Here is a 17,373-nt window from a genome sequence, read left to right on the forward strand (position 1 = left end):
AGTAAAATAAAATACTACCAGCTTATATTAAAATAGTGCTTTAGAATTTCCAGAGAACTCTACCTGTATGCCATTATTAGATCATTACTAGAAGCACATGAGAAAGTCGGGGATATAACACCATGATTTAGGTTCATGTGTGGTGGTAAGATTTTCATATGTGTAAATTAACAACACAAATGTAATTTGCACTTAGTTCAAGAAAACAATCACTTTTCTACTTATAAAAGCCTGAAAACTAAAATGCACACTGCTAAGAGCCAAGATTAAGTAATAGTCATTTGACATCCATGCTTGAATGTACCCTCCCCACCCAATAACCTGCCCTCCCCACTATTTGACAGTCAATGGGTTTAAACTGGAATTAAAATATAAGCACTTTCTGCTTACCCTCAGTAGCCCATTTATGAAAACTCAGACATTCTATTCAAATGCCAACCAGGGGACAATTTCCAATTATTTTGACTGAGAAAGTTATATTTAAACCCAAATCCCCAATTCCTTACAATGTAACTGAAACACATTTATACAGGCAATAGCCATTATGATGAAATGTAAAATGAGGAGACATTTTCTGCTACTGCATCTAACATTTATAGCATTTTCTATTTATAAAAGGGAGCATTGGTTTTTAAAGATTAGATACACTACCCCTGCCCATCGAGAGCACTCTTCAAAAATTTGGGTATGGCCATGCAAGTATTCAATGACGATGCGAAAATACTATACAAAATATTGGTTTAATAAGATATATTCTTCAATAATTCATGCAATTTGTTTTTAAAAACCCTTATCTTTCCCAAGAGGGAAAAAGATACAATGGAAGACAGGAGACAAAAGTCTGCCTATGTTTCTTTCTCCATTCCTCCTGGAATTATCTTATTATCTCTGTAACAGAAAATCTGTGGTTCAGCATTGACTCGCCCTTTCTGCTAGCCTCATTCACCATCTATACATGGGTTCAACGTTTTCCTTAATCAAGCTTGCCTTCATAAATACAGTTATAATGAATCTTTGGGCACCTTCTTGCAACATTCTTGATGCTATGTTCTTCTAAGACTTGGAAGGATTAACAAGAAGATAAAATCAGAACTTGGACCTAGAGTCCTATTCGTGACTTATGATTAGGGTTGTTTTCATCACACCGTCTAGAACATGGCCTTGTGTTGATAGTAACACTTTCTGGAATGGCAAAATGCTCACTGATAACACAAAGAAAAACATACTAAAAATCTGCCTATACTCTTGCTAATTTCATATTACCAAATCACTCTGATTCTTCAGTGTTCTACCTTGGCTCAATCCAATATCATATAGGTAGTTTTTATTAATAGGTAATTTAATAATTTATCAGTTTATAAGGTTTTGATCTTTCATGGTCTGGTCCAACTATCCACCTTTACCCTTGCTGCCTCAAAATCAAAGGTTTAGAGGGACATACTGGAAACATAATGTAAAGTATTGATTATGTCGTTGACTGTTATCACATTGACAGTGATAGTGGCATTCATTCCCAGGGGTGCTACATATCCAGTGCAAGGAACAACTGTCTTACCCAATAGGCCAAAGACGTTACCTATTGAGAAGCAGTAGCAGTGACCCAGTCCCAGTTCTAACAACATTCTCTTTATAGAAAACATGGGCATTGATCCTAAAGCTGTCTCTCACTAGCTCTACCATTTTGCTGAAGTCGCTTAGCTTTCTGGGCCTCAGTTCCCTCATCAAAAAATTGGGATAAAGAATGTTGTTTAATTTCTTCTATTTTAAATTACAGTAGGCCCTTCATATCCACAGGGGATTGGCTCCAGGACCCTAGAGAACATCAAAGTCTGAGGATGCTGAAGTCCCTTAACAGGCCCTGCATATCCCAAGGTTCCCCATACACTGCTGGATGAATCATTGGATACCAAGGGTTGACTGTATTTCATATTTTTATTATATTTACATATTTTAACTCTTATCCTATAAACCTACCTTTATGGCAAACCCTTGTTATTCTATAATTTTTTAAGGCATTAGCTAAATCCTGAAAGTATTTCCTTAACCCCCTAAATATTAAGGAAACATGTTTAAAACTCCCTTTCCTAAATCCATTGAAGACCCAACAGAATACAATAATGAAAGAATATCAGGAGTTTGATAAGATAGCATAGTTTCTTCTAACGTTCTCAGAAAATTAACATGGAGATATGCATAATAGATAGACTGAAGTGGGTGATTTTAGCTTTGAATCAAAGAAGCACTGACTGACACAGAAAAATGAAAAATAAAATATCAAGAGGAAAACCAGTAAGAGATATTCCTCATTCTGAGTTAACAGTAGTGAACCAGGCAGAGAAGAACTAAGACAAACAGGCAAAAGGGAAAGCACCAAGATGTTACAGCTACCTGAAAACGAGGACTTTATAAATTCAGGACTGTACACCAGTTGCCAGGCTCAACACTTTGTATGAAGAAATGTTGGCTACACAATCCACTTTTTGACTTTAACAAAGTTTTGGTATTTTAAATTTCTTCACTTTACTAGATTCCCAGTTTCACCTTCATTGCAAACCCAGACCAGGTCGGGAGGGGGTGTATTTGAAAATGAAGATAACTGCCTTTCAATTGTGAAAGAGCGGTGTAAAGGCTGTTTAAGTTGGAGATAACAGCTTATATGAATCGTGTGTAATGTTGCATTAACTTGTTGTAATTATCATCATCATTAAAACTACAGCCAAACACTCACCACGTGCTCTACAGGGCACATTAACTATATAAAAGACATCATCTGTGCCCTCTAGGAACTTAGCCTAAAAGTTCAAAGCAGTGAGTTCAACACTGATACATAAAGAAAGTGGATTATACTGTATCGACCTAGAACTAGGCAGTTCAAGAATTAGAAGATTCAGCTAAATCTTACTTTAAAAACTAAACCTCAACAAATATAATTTAGTTTTTAAGGTTAAAATAAAGTGAAGCAGGAAATATAAGAGAAATTCATCAAGGGGCATTAACTCAAAAATTTCCTCTATCCTTGACCCTCATTTTACTTCCTAAGATATAAAAAGGCTGGCTTCCTCTATTTTCTTATCTTGGATAGGTGTGATCAGGCTGGCACTTCTGATTGTGGCAAGCCAGCAGCATTAAAGAAGGGGGAGAGGAGTCACACCTGACCAGATCTTCAACTTGTTTTTTGAGTATGCTTGTCTCTGCCTCTCTCACTGTTTCTTCTGCTGCTGAAAATATGATTAATATCTATGCATTTGTAAAACTCTCCATTGTAAGCAAGGCTCTGACTTTTCCATCCCAACGAGGTTGAGGTATGGAGTTAATGAGAAGGGAGACTGTGGGGAATGAACGGGAACATGCCAATGTTAAAGTAATTGAGCATGAATATCAAACACTGACTTGGGAACGGTCTTCATTTGCTGAGGGAAAGTCTGATCAGCTGGTGGGCAGATGGGATGTGCAGAGACCTGCATTCACCACCAGCCCCAGAATTTCCATATTATCACAGGCTATACCTTATAAGCAAAGCACCTTTGTGTTTCCATCTAGAATCATGTTTCCTTTTTTTTCTCTTCATTTTCCTACCTTTTTGTCTTCCCTCCTTCCTTTCTGAGAAAGGTTCCTTCTCTTCTTTATGAATTATCTAATCTCCCCGCAAGCCTCATGAAGAATTTAAAGTTTTGTGATTTCAATACCTGATGTTTCTTTTAAAAAAAAATACTTTGCTAATGCCAGTTTAGAATTAAACACAGATGACGGTGCTGTGGCTAGAATTACTAATGCTATAATTTTTATTTGAAAAACTCTTCACTGTCTCCCAAAACCACTGAGACCTTGAATTGCTGGTTACTTTAATACACTCCCACGTGACCTATATCATTCCCAATTAGACCATTTATATGTTCTTAAGTGGCAAGGATCTTTGAAAGATTTGTATAATAATGAGAAAATTAACACCTTTGCAAAAGATGTAGGTTATTACCAATCTCAAGTTGTAGCGAATAGTTTTATTCAAAACAGAGTAATAATAATTTCAAGAAAACTAAATGTTAAAGAAAAAATGTTAGTCCTAAATTCCAATGAGTACATAATTATGCATTTTTACAAAAATTCATTTACAAAGATGATTTTAGCCGAGTTTACAAACCAAAAAATGCACACCTGAAATGTATATTAATTGGGAATTGGTTAAATGAAATAAGATACATTCATTAAATGAAGTTAAAATGATCCATGAGAAATATATAATAATGAGAATATAGGCAACAATTGTGTATTTATTAAATGAGCATATATAAATTATAAGCTCTTTTAAATATATATGTTTAAAGGATTAATTTTTACATAACGGTAATAAAATTTCCCCAAGATTGTGTTCCAACTTGTCATTTTGTAAGTTTCCAATTTTTTTTCCTCATTAAATTTTTTTAATGGGTCTCAAAATTCTGTGACAAATTTTTGGTCAAGTTGTTTCCATTAAAAAGTACTGATTTTAAAAACTAGTAACTTAAAACTGCCACACACGGCCGGGCGCGGTGGCTCAAGCCTGTAATCCCAGCACTTTGGGAGGCCGAGACGGGCGGATCACGAGGTCAGGAGATCGAGACCATCCTGGCTAACACGGTGAAACCCCGTCTCTACTAAAAATACAAAAAAAAAAAACTAGCCGGGCGAAGTGGCGGGCGCCTGTAGTCCCAGCTACTCGGGAGGCTGAGGCAGGAGAATGGCATAAACCCGGGAGGCGGAGCTTGCAGTGAGCTGAGATCCGGCCACTGCGCTCCAGCCTGGGCGACAGAGCAAGACTCCGTCTCAAAAAAAAAAAAAAAAAAAAAAAAAAAAAAAAAAAAAAAAAAAAAACTGCCACACACGAAAAAGAAAACCAACGTGGTCCACAAAACATTCTCCTTTCCTTCTGAAGGTTTTATGATTCACTGCTATCATTAACCAGTCTGTTACTACTAAACTTAAATGGCCAATTGAAACAAACAGTTCTGAGACCATTCTTCCACCACTGATTAAGAGCTGGGTGGGAAGTATTAGGGATAATATTCATTTAGCCTTCTGAGCTTTCTGGGGAGACCTGGTGACCTTGCCAGCTCTTGCAGCCTTCTTGTCCACTGCTTTGATGACACTCATGGCAACTGTCTGTCTCATAGCGCAACTGTCTGTCTCATAGCACAAACAGCAAAGCAACCCAGAGGCGGATAGTCTGAGAAGCTCTTAACACACATGGGCTTGCCAGGAACCATATCAACGATGGCAGCATCACCAGACTTCAAGAATTTAGGGCCATCTCCCAGCTTTTTACCAGAACGGCGACCAATCTTTTCCTTCAGCTCAGCAAACTTGCACGCAACGTGAGCCATGTGGCAATCCAGTACAAGGGCATAGCCAGCACTGATTTGGCCTGGATGGTTCCGGATAATTACCAGAGTAATGAAGCCAGCTGCTTCCATTGGTGGGTCGTTTTTGCTGTCACCAGCAACGTTGCCACAACGAACATCCTTGACACACACATTCTTGACATTGAAGCCCACACTGTCCCCAGAAGAGCTTCACTCAAGCTTCATGGTGCATTTTGACAGATTTTACTTCAGTTTTAACGTTGACTGGAGCAAAGGTGACCACCATACCAGGTTTGAGAATGCCAGTCCCCACTTGGCCAACCAGAACAGTACTAATACCATCAATTTTGTAGACATCTTGGAGGGGCAGGCGAAGGGGCTTGTCAGTTGGACGAGGTGGTGGCAGGATGTGATCCACAACCTCAAGCAGTGTGGTTCCACTGGCATTGCCATCCTTACTGGTGACTTTCCATCCCTTGAACCAAGTCGTGTTAGCACTTGGCTCCAGCACGTTGTCACCATTCCAACTAGAATTGGGCACAAATGCTACTGCATCAGGGTTGTAGCCAGTTTTCTTAATGTAAGTGCTGACTTCCTTAACGATTTCCTCGTATCTCTTCTGGCTGTGGGGTGGCTCAGTGCAATCCATTTTGTTAATACCAGCAATGAGTTGTGTCACCCCCAGTGTGTAAGCCAGAAGGGCATGCTCTCGGGTCTGCCCATTCTGGGAGATACCAGCTGCAAATTCACCAACATCAGCAGCAACAATCAGGACAGCACGGTCAGGCTGAGATGTCCCTGTAATCATGTTTTTGATGAAGTGTCTGCATCCTGGGGCATCAATGATAGTCACGTAGTATTGCTGGTCTCAAATTTCCACAAGGAGATATCAATGGTGATATGATGTTCACGCTCAGCTTTCAGTTTATCCAAGACCCAGGCATACTTGAAGAAGCCCTTTCCCGTCTCAGCAGCCTCCTTCTCAAATTTTTCAATGGTTCTTTTGTCGATGCCACTGCATTTGTAGATCAGATGGCCAGTAGTGGTGGATTTGCCCGAATCTACGTGTCCAATGATGATAATGCTGACATGAGTCTTGTCCTTTCTCATTTTGGCTTTTAGACGTAGTCTTCATGACACCTGTGTTCTGGCGGCAAACCCGTGGCGAAAAAGTGTAGGTTTCCATTTTGAATGTATATTACAATTGCTAAAATAAAAAAACTATGAAAGGTAACCAACCAATGAGTTTATCAATGTCTTCCTATACACCGTGAAAATTGGGAACAACATAGAAAAAGCAACTATATGAGAAAGATCTTGAACAAAAAAGTATTTACAATTTACCTTAGTAGCGTAGTATTCTCTGACTTCAGGCCTAATAGAATCAAAGTCTCCACTGATGAATTCAGGCAAAAAGCTGAAAGAAACAGTAAGTCAAGTAAGTCAACTAGTTATTTCTATTTATTTTTGAAACTTTAAAACTGTGGCTAAGTGTTGTGGCTTGCAACTGTAATCCCAACACTGAGAGGTTGAAGCAGGAGGACTGCTTGAGGCCAGGAGTTCAAGACCAGCCTGGGCAACATGGCAAGACCCTATCTCTACAAAACAATTAAAAAATGAGCTGGGCATGATGGTGCACACCTGTAGTCTCAGCTACTTGGGACGCTACACAGGGAGGATCACCTGAGCCCAGGAGTTCGAGGATATAGTAATCCATGACAGCATAACTCCAGGCTGGGTGACAGAGCAAGACTCCATCTCTAATTTAAAAAATAAAAAATAAAACTGTGATTATAAGGACCAAAGAGAAAAGTAATACACTCAGAACAAAACCAAAAACACAGAAACTATTTTTAGAGAGAATAGGATGTTATACCATATACTCCTGGTTTCAATGACTGAGGCAAACAACAGGTATCCAGCCAATTCATCACCTGAGTCACAATGTCAGAGAATACTTATCTTTTTCAACAAACAGATAAAAATTAAAGATAATTGGTTTAAAAAATCCTGACAGAAATACTCATTACCTTGTACATATATATAAGGTTTTACATTATTGTACCTCATGCAAGTTCAGAAATTTCAACAGATAGGAATAGAACAAATGATCATGAGGATTCTTTGAAATTCTGTGCCAAGCAAGAGTCAATTCAAAGACATTTTCCAAATATTCTATCGACATATGTCTAGAAACAGGAATCTTTTAGTTAAGTCTGAAATACTACAAGAGTCAAGGTTATTAAATATAGAGAGAGATTCCCAGATGCGGTTGTTTCTAATAATATTACTACTGCCTTTACTTTTTTCCCTGCTATATTTTTAAGTCATTTTAGAAAGCATACCTTACTCCATCTATTATACATAAGCCATCATTTGCTATTTTTACATAAAATATTTACATGACCTGGTAGAGTTTCTTCCCACTTAAAACACCTAATTGTAGAGAAATAAAACATCCCTGGATTTCTCAGTAGTATGCAGAAACCCTTAGCCTGCTGAGCCTCAGAAATGTATATGATACAAAGAAGGGAACGGTTGCTTTCACTTCCTATAAAAATATTCCACCCTTCACATGCCATGAGAATTAAAACTGTAACCATTTATCTAGTTAATTGCTTTGATTCAAAATACTAAAACTTCTTAGGTCTTCTCAAGAGGGCCAAATTGTTATCTGATGAACTAGGTCCCTAGCTAAAGACGACTGGGGTGTTACATTTCTGGGTATTACATGTCAAAAAAGGTGAAGCCCCAGAACTTGGAGAAAACTCTACATCATAATATATAAAACATGGGGGGGGGGTGTTATCTGGCTCCTGGAGACATTTTATTAATATACCAAAGGGCTTAGGATTCAGGTCCAGAAAATTTCTAAGGAGACCCTTTCAAGAGGGGAGAAACACAGCTGTATATTCTACTTAGTAATAAGAAAAATAAAAAATAAAAACATAATGCCTTATCCTTCACCTATGGGTGTGCAACTACCAGCAGAGGATAACGGACCTGGCTCTCACTGCTTGGGCCAAGGGGTAACAAACTAGAGCAAAGGGGACTAATGTTATGACACATCTCTCTCAGAAAATCTGATGTGTGCGTTCAGAAGAAAATTAATACAGACAAAATTTGGGGAAAAAAATACTAACCTTGTCCTTTAGCACATTTCTTTTTGTAAGGTTCTTGACTCAATTGGAAATATTATTTCTGAGGTCAAACCTAATCTAACTGATATCTGTGTTGGGCCACCTCTTCTTTGTGTTACCACAGACTCCTTAGCTCGGATGAGCTAGGCCCAACTATTTTTTACTAGTTAATTCATTCCACAAATATTCTCTGAACACTCTATGCAAAAGACTACAGCTAATTTCAGAAAAAAGTAGAACTGGAAAGTAAATGTGAGTACTTAGGTGTTTAAATCACATCTGGTTTCAACATCTTCCCATAAATTTTCTTCCTGGAAACTTCCCTGTATACCGTATCTATTACTTTCAATTTCATTTCATACCTATTAAGGTAAATAATTTATACCTTACCCCTAATAGGACCAAAAACAGACTATCAAGTTTTTTCTCTTTATTTTTTCTTGTTGTATGAATTTATTCATTTTCAAAGTTTCTTTAAATGTTTCCACCCCTCACCATATAATTGCGTGCAAATTAATACTCAGATGAATCACAGAATATTAGGGCTGGAAGGAATAAAAGAAATTACCCTTCTAATATCCTCTTTATCCTTTCTGAAGAACTGAGATCCAAGACGTCAAGGGCATTTTATCTGTAAAGCCAATGTCCAATCTATTTCACCAAGTAAAGCAATCATTTAAAATTAGGACTCTGGGTCTAGTTCAAGCAACATCCTGGGAAGACAGACCTTATGTTGCTCTCCAAATTTTAGTCTCTCAGATCTCTAGAACCAATTTGGCAGTTTCCAAATAGCATATTGATTTTGTCAATAAATAAAAATGAAAAATAAAAGCTGATACACACAGGTAACTGAGCATCTATCCCCTTAGGGACAATTCACCCTAAGGACAGTGAGGTCTCCCTGTATCTTACACTGTGAATAATGAAAGCATTCATGCAAATTCCCTTATATTTTAGTGGAAAATATTAATAGGAACACAAACTTATATAGGTAGTAGATACCTAACTTCTGTTAATTTTTAATATAATTTTCTCCAATGTAACATGTATGCTTTCAAATTGAATCAGGATGCTTATTTCTAAGAAGGCCCATGCCAAAAATACACCTGGCATTCCTGCTGAGATGACTAAAATAATTATAACTTTTCGTCACATAATGCACTCGTTTTTGAAACTTGCTGAAATGTACTTTTTGACGCTGCAATTAAAAGCCCATCTCACTTTTCCTGAGGTGCCTGTTGCCATGGTGCCTGGGCATTCTGAAGAGGTACTTACTGAGGATGACACTTCACAGATGTAGAAGAGCTATGTTATGATATAAATGACAGTTTACACAAGCAGATTATTTTCAGAACTCTTTGAGGACTGATTACACACAGCAACTGACTAGGGGTATATGGATTTGTGTAGCCACTGACCACGTTTCTACCTACTGTCGACTCGGGCACCCCGATCTATCTTTTCTTTGCTATCCTCAATCCATGAGAACTGACTTGTTAGTACTGAAAGGTGTCCCAAACTCTCCACAAATGGCCCAATCAGACTCCTTTAACATTTTCATTTTAACTCTTACCATACTGGTCACTCATTCATTACAAAATAAGAGTGTAAAAAATACTGAGATCAATTAGTGAACTTAAGACCCATCACATGTAATAATCAAGAGGGAGGCTGATAAATTTAGGAAATATTCTAAATATAGTGGAGCAGATAGACGTTATATAGTAGTTATAGTAGTTATAACTACTGCCTTTACAGGGCCTTTCCTGATACCATTGAAGGAGACTGTCCCTACATAAAGCTGTTTTTTGTTTTGTTTTGTTTTGCCCCCAGGAAAGACACTATTGTTCCCTTAAAACTTGAATGGCACTAAAACTCTCTTACTTTCCATTTCATTTTAAGCAAGTTCTATGTCTTCTAGCTTCTAATAGATGGTAAGGCCTCTGAAGCAGGATCTGTCTCTGATTGATCTTGGTACACCCCAAAGGATGAAGGACACTGACACTGAAAATGATACAATAAGATGATGAGGTAGAGAACGAGAAAGAAGGGAAGAAGGAGGAAATGAGGCGGGGGCTGAAAGGGAGAGAAGAGGAGTAGGAGGAACAAGGAGAAAAGGAAAGAAGGGAAGAGGGGGTAAAGGGTGAAGTGGGGGAAGAATAGATAGGAGGAGGTGGAAAATGGTACAAAGAGAAAAGCCAGGAGAGGAAAGGAAGGGCTAGAGGGGAGTAGAAAAGAAGAATGAGGAAAGAAACATTTATTAGGCACTTACGATTACAATTGCCCTTCCCCCCACTTCCCAGCTTGTGCCGATTATTTATGCTTTCTGAACCTCATGTCTCCATGTATAAAATGAAGATAATTTAGAGTGCTTGTGAGGATTAGGAGTTAATATATGTGAAGCACTTGGAAAATGCCTGGCACACAGTAAGCACAGTTTGAGCTATTCAGTTCAAATAAAAATTACTGCAAGTGAAGTTAAGTAGTTTGCCCTAGATTATAATAAGAGGTAGAGCCAGAACTCAAACCCAGGCAGTTCAATCTTTGTTATTTAATGGCTAAGTATACAGCCTCCCACATACACGCATTTAGGAAACAGAACAATGATGCTTTTGGTAGAGAACGTTCTCTGCATAAATGTACTCTTTGCTGCTGATTTTATTAATCACTAGTAATTTGGTCAACCTATATAGTTTATAAAGGTTTCCCCGAGGCACAAGAGAAAAAGGATTTGTGCTAGTGGTACCAGAAAGAAGGACAGGATTTTGAGGACAGACTATGTTAGGAGAAGAAAGTTTGGGAATATTGTTGAAGAAGAGCATGACTACAGACCTAGAAAGACAGTAGTAGTTGGTCTGAAAAAAGAAGGAATGAATCATTTAAATATTTGTGCTAATATTCTCTGTAAAATCATATAAACTTGGTGGTGGGGGAACAAGAGTGACACAAAATATAATATATAAAAATGTTACCACATTTTGACTGTCTTTAGAAACACAATCAGCGCAACTGTTTTCAATAAATACGTCTCTAAATATAATAATAGTGCCAAAAGATATGTAAATATTTGTGTAACTTTGGGTAAGAGACATTCGTAGGAAAGACAGAAAACACAACAATAAATAAGCTGACAGATTATGTAAAAATGTAATATGTTAATAAAAAGATAAAGTCAAATTATAACTTTTACATATGCAAAATATATAACCTATAAGAACTGCTGTCCCCAACACATGGAGAGCACCCAAAAGCGGTAAAGGAAAAAGATACAAATAGAAAAAGAGCCAAAGTCTATTCACACCAGCAGTAAGTATATAAAAACATGGTAAATCTAAAATAATTATCAAGGAAATAAATTTTAAAGCAAAAATACAGTACTTTCTTTTACACCAAAACTCAAAAATTAAGAAAAGTGAAGTGGGTATTGACAAGGCTGAAATAGCGAAAATAGGCACAAACACAGACTAGTGAAGTCGTGACTAGGATACTGCCTACAAACACGCAATCCCACTTGAGGAATCCATCCTGGCTGTTTGTTTGTTTGTTTTTGTTTTGTTTTCACAGTACCTATACCTAGGATATCTGCACAATAAAGCAAGGGATATAACAAGGAGAGAAAAAAACTGAATGTCCAACAATATAGGGAAGGTGGAATAAAACATTATGTAACCTGTTAGGGAAAGCAGGCAGCTTTTAGACGAGCTAACCACTGTCTACTGCTCTAGAGGGAATGCCCATCACATGTTACTAAGTAAAAAAAGCCTAAATATATTTGTGCATTTTCGTATAAACACAAAGGAAGTTATAGAAGTGAATGATTCAAGCTATTCCCACTGATTATCTCAGGGGATGGGATTAGTTTTTCTTTGAAAAATTTTATAAAGCATACCTTAATTTAATAACCTAAAAGAAAATTAATAATGCCACTTGTGAAAACAAATAAAAATGTGAAGGAAAATGAAAAATTAACTGAAAACGCTTAACTCTAAGAACATTAAATAGTACTTAGCAGCCACTAAGGTTGTTATAAATGACTTTAGTTAAGTTACCCAAAGAAGACAGTGTTTTATCTCTTAGAATAATTGATTGCATCGTCTCAAACTGTCTAGCCCAGGATTCATCACAAGGTAGAAAATAACACAGTTTCCCAAAATAATTATTTAAGGATGTCTTTATATGCTAACGACATCCAGAGGGAAAAAACAGTAACAAAAACATTAACAAATGAAATATAGACACAGTCTCCATATCACACAGTTACAATAATGATTGGGGAACAGAATGAGGATGGATCAATGACAAGAAAAAATACATAATTTTGCAGAAGATCTCTTGATTGAGACAAAGAGGGAAACAGAAAAAGCTGCCAAAAAGAGGGCTCTTACCCTAGAGAAAACCTTCTAGGAAACATATTTTTTTGAATATTTGTTCTATGCCAGTCTCTGTATTTTATTCATACATTTTATGTTTATTAATTAATATAATTTTAGCTAATTTCCATAACACTCCTGTCAGGCTGATTTTTATCATCCGAATTTTATGGTGGAAAGCCAGGGCTGAGTGATATGAAGCCACCTGCATTGGCGTTACACAGATTCAAAAGGTCTTCTCTCCTCCTCTTCTTCCTCCTGCTTTCTTCATTGAACAACATATGCCCTTGACTAGCATAGAGAAATAATCCTGCTCCACCTCCTGCACAGGACGCAATTTCACTTCTTCCAAAATCCTGGCCCTTGTCTGTAATCTGCTTTGCTTGCATGCCCAACAGAGGTGCACAGTCAGCAAGCCGCAGCAGGAGGGCAATGCAAAGTTGCCCCACAGCACAAGCGACAGGCCCCCAGGCACACTCCTACGTGAAGCTAGGTTCATGGTTTGTTTCAATGAATGGAGAAGCAGGGAAGGGAGGCACCATCACAAAATCACATGAGGCTTCTAGACAGCGTATTTCATTCTAGTTAGTAAACAAACAAATCAAATATTCAATTCCATAACTGAGCAATCAACATAAGCAATGTAAATGTTATGGGTTAGTAGGAAATTAAAACATACAGACTATTTCTACCCCTGCAATGGGAATTAACCTCTCACTGCAGCCACTTAGAAAACCACACAAAAGAAGTAGAAATTCAGACAGTGGAAAACGACAGCTCTGGGAAGTGATTACTGTATGATTCTATAATGGTGGATACATGTCATATATTTGTCCAAATCTATGCAATGTAAAACACCAACTGTGAACCCTAACGTAAACTACAGACTTTGGGTGACAATAATGAGTCAATGTTGGTTCCTCAATTGTAAAAAAAAATTATATCACTCTGGTGGCGGGGTGTTGATAATGGGGAAACTAGGACTGTGTGGGGACATGTGCTATCTTGGCTGTCTTTGTATCCTTCTCTCAATTTTCCTGTGAACCTAAAAACTGCTCTAAAAGAGCCTTCCCCGTCTCTACTAAAAAATACAAAAAACTAGCCGGGCGAGGTGGCGGGCGCCTGTAGTCCCAGTTACTCAGGAGGCTGAGGCAGGAGAATGGCATGAACCCGGGAGGCGGAGCTCGCAGTGAGCTGAGATCTGGGCGACAGAGCGAGACTCTGTCTCAAAAAAAAAAAAAAAAAAAAAAAAAAAAAAAAAAAAAAAAGCCTTAACAGAATGGGCAATGGATCTGAATAGAGGAGAAAACAATCTGGCAATAAATGATTACACACAGAGTTATAATAAAATCATACAGCAATTTTATTCCTAGGTATATACTAGATAAAGAAAGAAATGAAAACACATGTGCCTACAAAATCTTCTACACTACGATTTGGATGAACTTTGAAAACATGCCAAGTTAAAGAAGCCAGGCACAAAAGTCCACATAACATATGATTCCTTTCATTTGCAAATATCAAAAAGGAAAACCTAAAGGGACAAAAAGTAGATCAGTGGTTGTTAGGGCTGGGGGAAAGGAGGAGGATGATAGCTGAAGAGTACAGGTTTATTTCTGAGGTGGTAAAAACGTTCAAACTTGACAGCAATGAAAGAGAGTTCCTGTTGCTCCGCATTCTTGCCACCACCGAAAATGGAGATGGTTGCAGTTATCCATGAACATCAAAAACCTCTGGACTGTGGACTTTAAACGGGTAAATTATTTAGAATATGGCTATATCCGAATACAGCTGTTAAAAAGTAGTAAGAAAAACGTTATCAGACAGCTCCATCTAACTGGTATTTCTAGAATACTCCAGCCACCACCAACAGATACACACATTCTCTTTAAGTTGCACATGAAACATTCTTCAGATTAGACACCATTTTAGGCTAGGGAGCAACATTTTTTTAACTTTTTTTGAAATGGAATTTCACTCTTGTTGCCCAGGCTGGAGTGCAATGGCGCGTTCTCGGCTCACCACAAGCTCTGCCTCCCAGGTTCAAGCAATTCTCCTGCCTCAGCCTTCCGAGTAGATGGAATTACAGGCATGCGCCACCAGGCCTGGCTAATTTTGTATTTTTAGTAGAGACGGGGTTTCTCCATGTTGGTCAGGCTGGTGTCCAACTCCCGACCTCAGGTGATCCGCCCGCCTCAGCCTCCCAAAGTGCTGGAATTATAGGAATAAGCCACCGCGCCCGGCCTTAGAATTTTTTTTCTTAAACAGCGAGATAGTCAATATTTTGGGCTCTACAGGCTATAAGGTCTCTGTCACAACTGCTTAACTCTGCCATGGCAGCATGATAGCAGCCGTAGAAAATAAGAAGACAATGGGCATGGCTGTGCTCCAGGAAACCTCTGTTTAGAGTAGTTTGCCAACCCCTGTTTTAGGCCATAAAACAAGATTCAATCGATTTAAGAGGGATGAAATCATAAAAAGTATGTTCTCTAACACATACCTTTCTTTCTTTTCTCCCTTCTTTAATCAACTGTAATTAGTACTCTCTAGAATGGACTATGACTTCTATCAGAATTAGTTGAGGCTTTAAAACCTCCATTCATATAAAGCAGGTCTGTATTAGTCCGTTCTCACACTGCTATGAGGAAACATCCGAGACTGGGTAATTTATAAAGGAAAGAGGTGTAATTGATTCACAGTTCCATATTGCTGGAGAGTCCTCAGGAAACTTACAATCATGGCAGAAGGCAAAGGAGAAACAGGCACCTTCTTCACAGGGTGGCAGGATGCAGTGAGAACAAGCAGGGGAAATACCAGATGCTTATAAAACCATCAGATCCCGTGAGACTCACTCACTCTCAGGAGAACAGCACGGGGGAACCGCCCCCATGGTCCAATTACCTCCACCTGGTCCCACCCTTGACGCAGGGGGATTATGGACATTACAATTCGAGGTGAGATTCGGGTGATGACACGGAGCCAAACTGTATCAAGATCCTCGAATAACGTCCTTTCATTCAAGGTCATTTCCTTATAAGGGTGATGAGGGAAAAACCTGGCTAGGGCCATTGTATGTATAGGGTCTGCATGATCTCACCACGTCTATGTGGGTTTTCTCTTAAGTACTCTGGTTTCTACCTACATCCCAAGATGTGCACGTTCGGTGAACTGGCTGTCTACACAGTCCCACCATGAGAGTGAGAGTGAGAGAGAGAGAGACAGAGAGAGAGAAAGTGTGTGTGTGTCTCAGAGCAGAATGTGTCCTGTCCTGGGTCAGTTCCCTCTTCATCCCCTGAGCTGCCCAGAGACGCTCCAACTGCCTATCACCCTGAACTGAAATGAGCTGGTAAATAATTTTCTTACTTGTTTTTATTGATCTTTCTTCACTTGATCTTAGCTAAAAGGCTGAGAAGTGATTTTTATTGATTTTTCTTAAATGTACATATAGCTCATATTTATTTCAGTGTTAAATATTAGAACTGTTTGCTCTTTATTCAGAAGTTTGGTGATGTTTTTGTGACCAGAAATATGCCGTAAGAACTTAACTCTTGCTGATATAAATTAGTCTAGAGTAAAATGGGTTTTCTCTTATGTCATTTTGCTTAAAATCAGTTTCTAAAAAACTATCAACAATGTTAAGGATCTACTGTACACAATAATACTGATATTAATTGAAACCAATTATATTAAAGCAAGTTAAACATTTTAATTTTCCCATTCATATTGTATCCTACTTATTTACACTAGTTTAAGTTGTCCCACTAGATTATATATTTAGTTAGATCTTATATTTAGTATTTATTCATATTATATTTAATGAATATACAGCTAATTTTGAAATATTTTATAGTTCAGGCACACATACATTTTGAAAAAGATACATTTTAAAAAGTCACTTTATCATTGCCTTACATTATAATTTCAAATTTTAATCAGCACCTAAAATGTTACATAAAGATTATTCTTAATATATAACAGTAATTTCATAATCACATATTTAATTTTAAAATTTAATATTCAGTGTAACATTTGCTAAGACACTATTATACTAGGCTTAGTATGCTTTATCCGAAATTATTTCATTGTATCTCCAATGCTAGCAGTTTAGTATTATACATTTAGGTGGCAGAATGTGTTGTCAGTAACTTTCATGACTCATGATGACAGATTTTCCCTATAGGAAAGAAAATATTGGGTCTGCTTTCATGGTTTTGCTAGGATTTCAAGGTTCAGAAAACTCTATATAAGTGACCAGCAGCTTCTGGAAATGAGATTATTTCCAGTCTAGAGAACCAGCTTACATTTTTAATTAATGACCTGTCTAGTTGGAGAAAAGGAAGGATGAGATCTAAGGAAGAAAAAGATAAAGTCAATAGCAAACCTAAGGTAAAAAGGTTTTCGATGAAAAGCAGTTTTAAAATTTACTATCAACTCTTTGCCCAAAATGTACTGTCTCCTTTGCTCTAGAAAAAGAAAGATGAAATCACTAAGAAAATAGGACAAAGGAAATAAAAATTATAGAATATA

At 37.7% G+C, this 17,373-nt stretch overlaps 1 protein-coding gene and 1 pseudogene across 3 annotated transcripts in view; both read right to left on the reverse strand.

Annotated features, from left to right (window-relative positions):
- The window catches only part of TPK1 (thiamin pyrophosphokinase 1), a 383,349-nt gene that overhangs the window by 189,575 nt on the left and 176,401 nt on the right, over positions 1-17,373 (reverse strand). For all 3 annotated transcript variants that reach the window (XM_023191035.2, XM_023191036.2, XM_023191037.2), the window contains one exon: positions 6,681-6,753. In XM_023191035.2, the coding sequence (XP_023046803.1) occupies positions 6,681-6,753 (73 nt within the window). The remainder of the gene's footprint in view (positions 1-6,680; positions 6,754-17,373) is intronic.
- On the reverse strand, positions 4,996-6,492 carry LOC111525602 (annotated as a pseudogene).

This window comes from Piliocolobus tephrosceles, chromosome 8, assembly GCF_002776525.5.
Source record: "Piliocolobus tephrosceles isolate RC106 chromosome 8, ASM277652v3, whole genome shotgun sequence".
Classification (NCBI taxonomy): Eukaryota; Metazoa; Chordata; class Mammalia; order Primates; family Cercopithecidae; genus Piliocolobus; species Piliocolobus tephrosceles.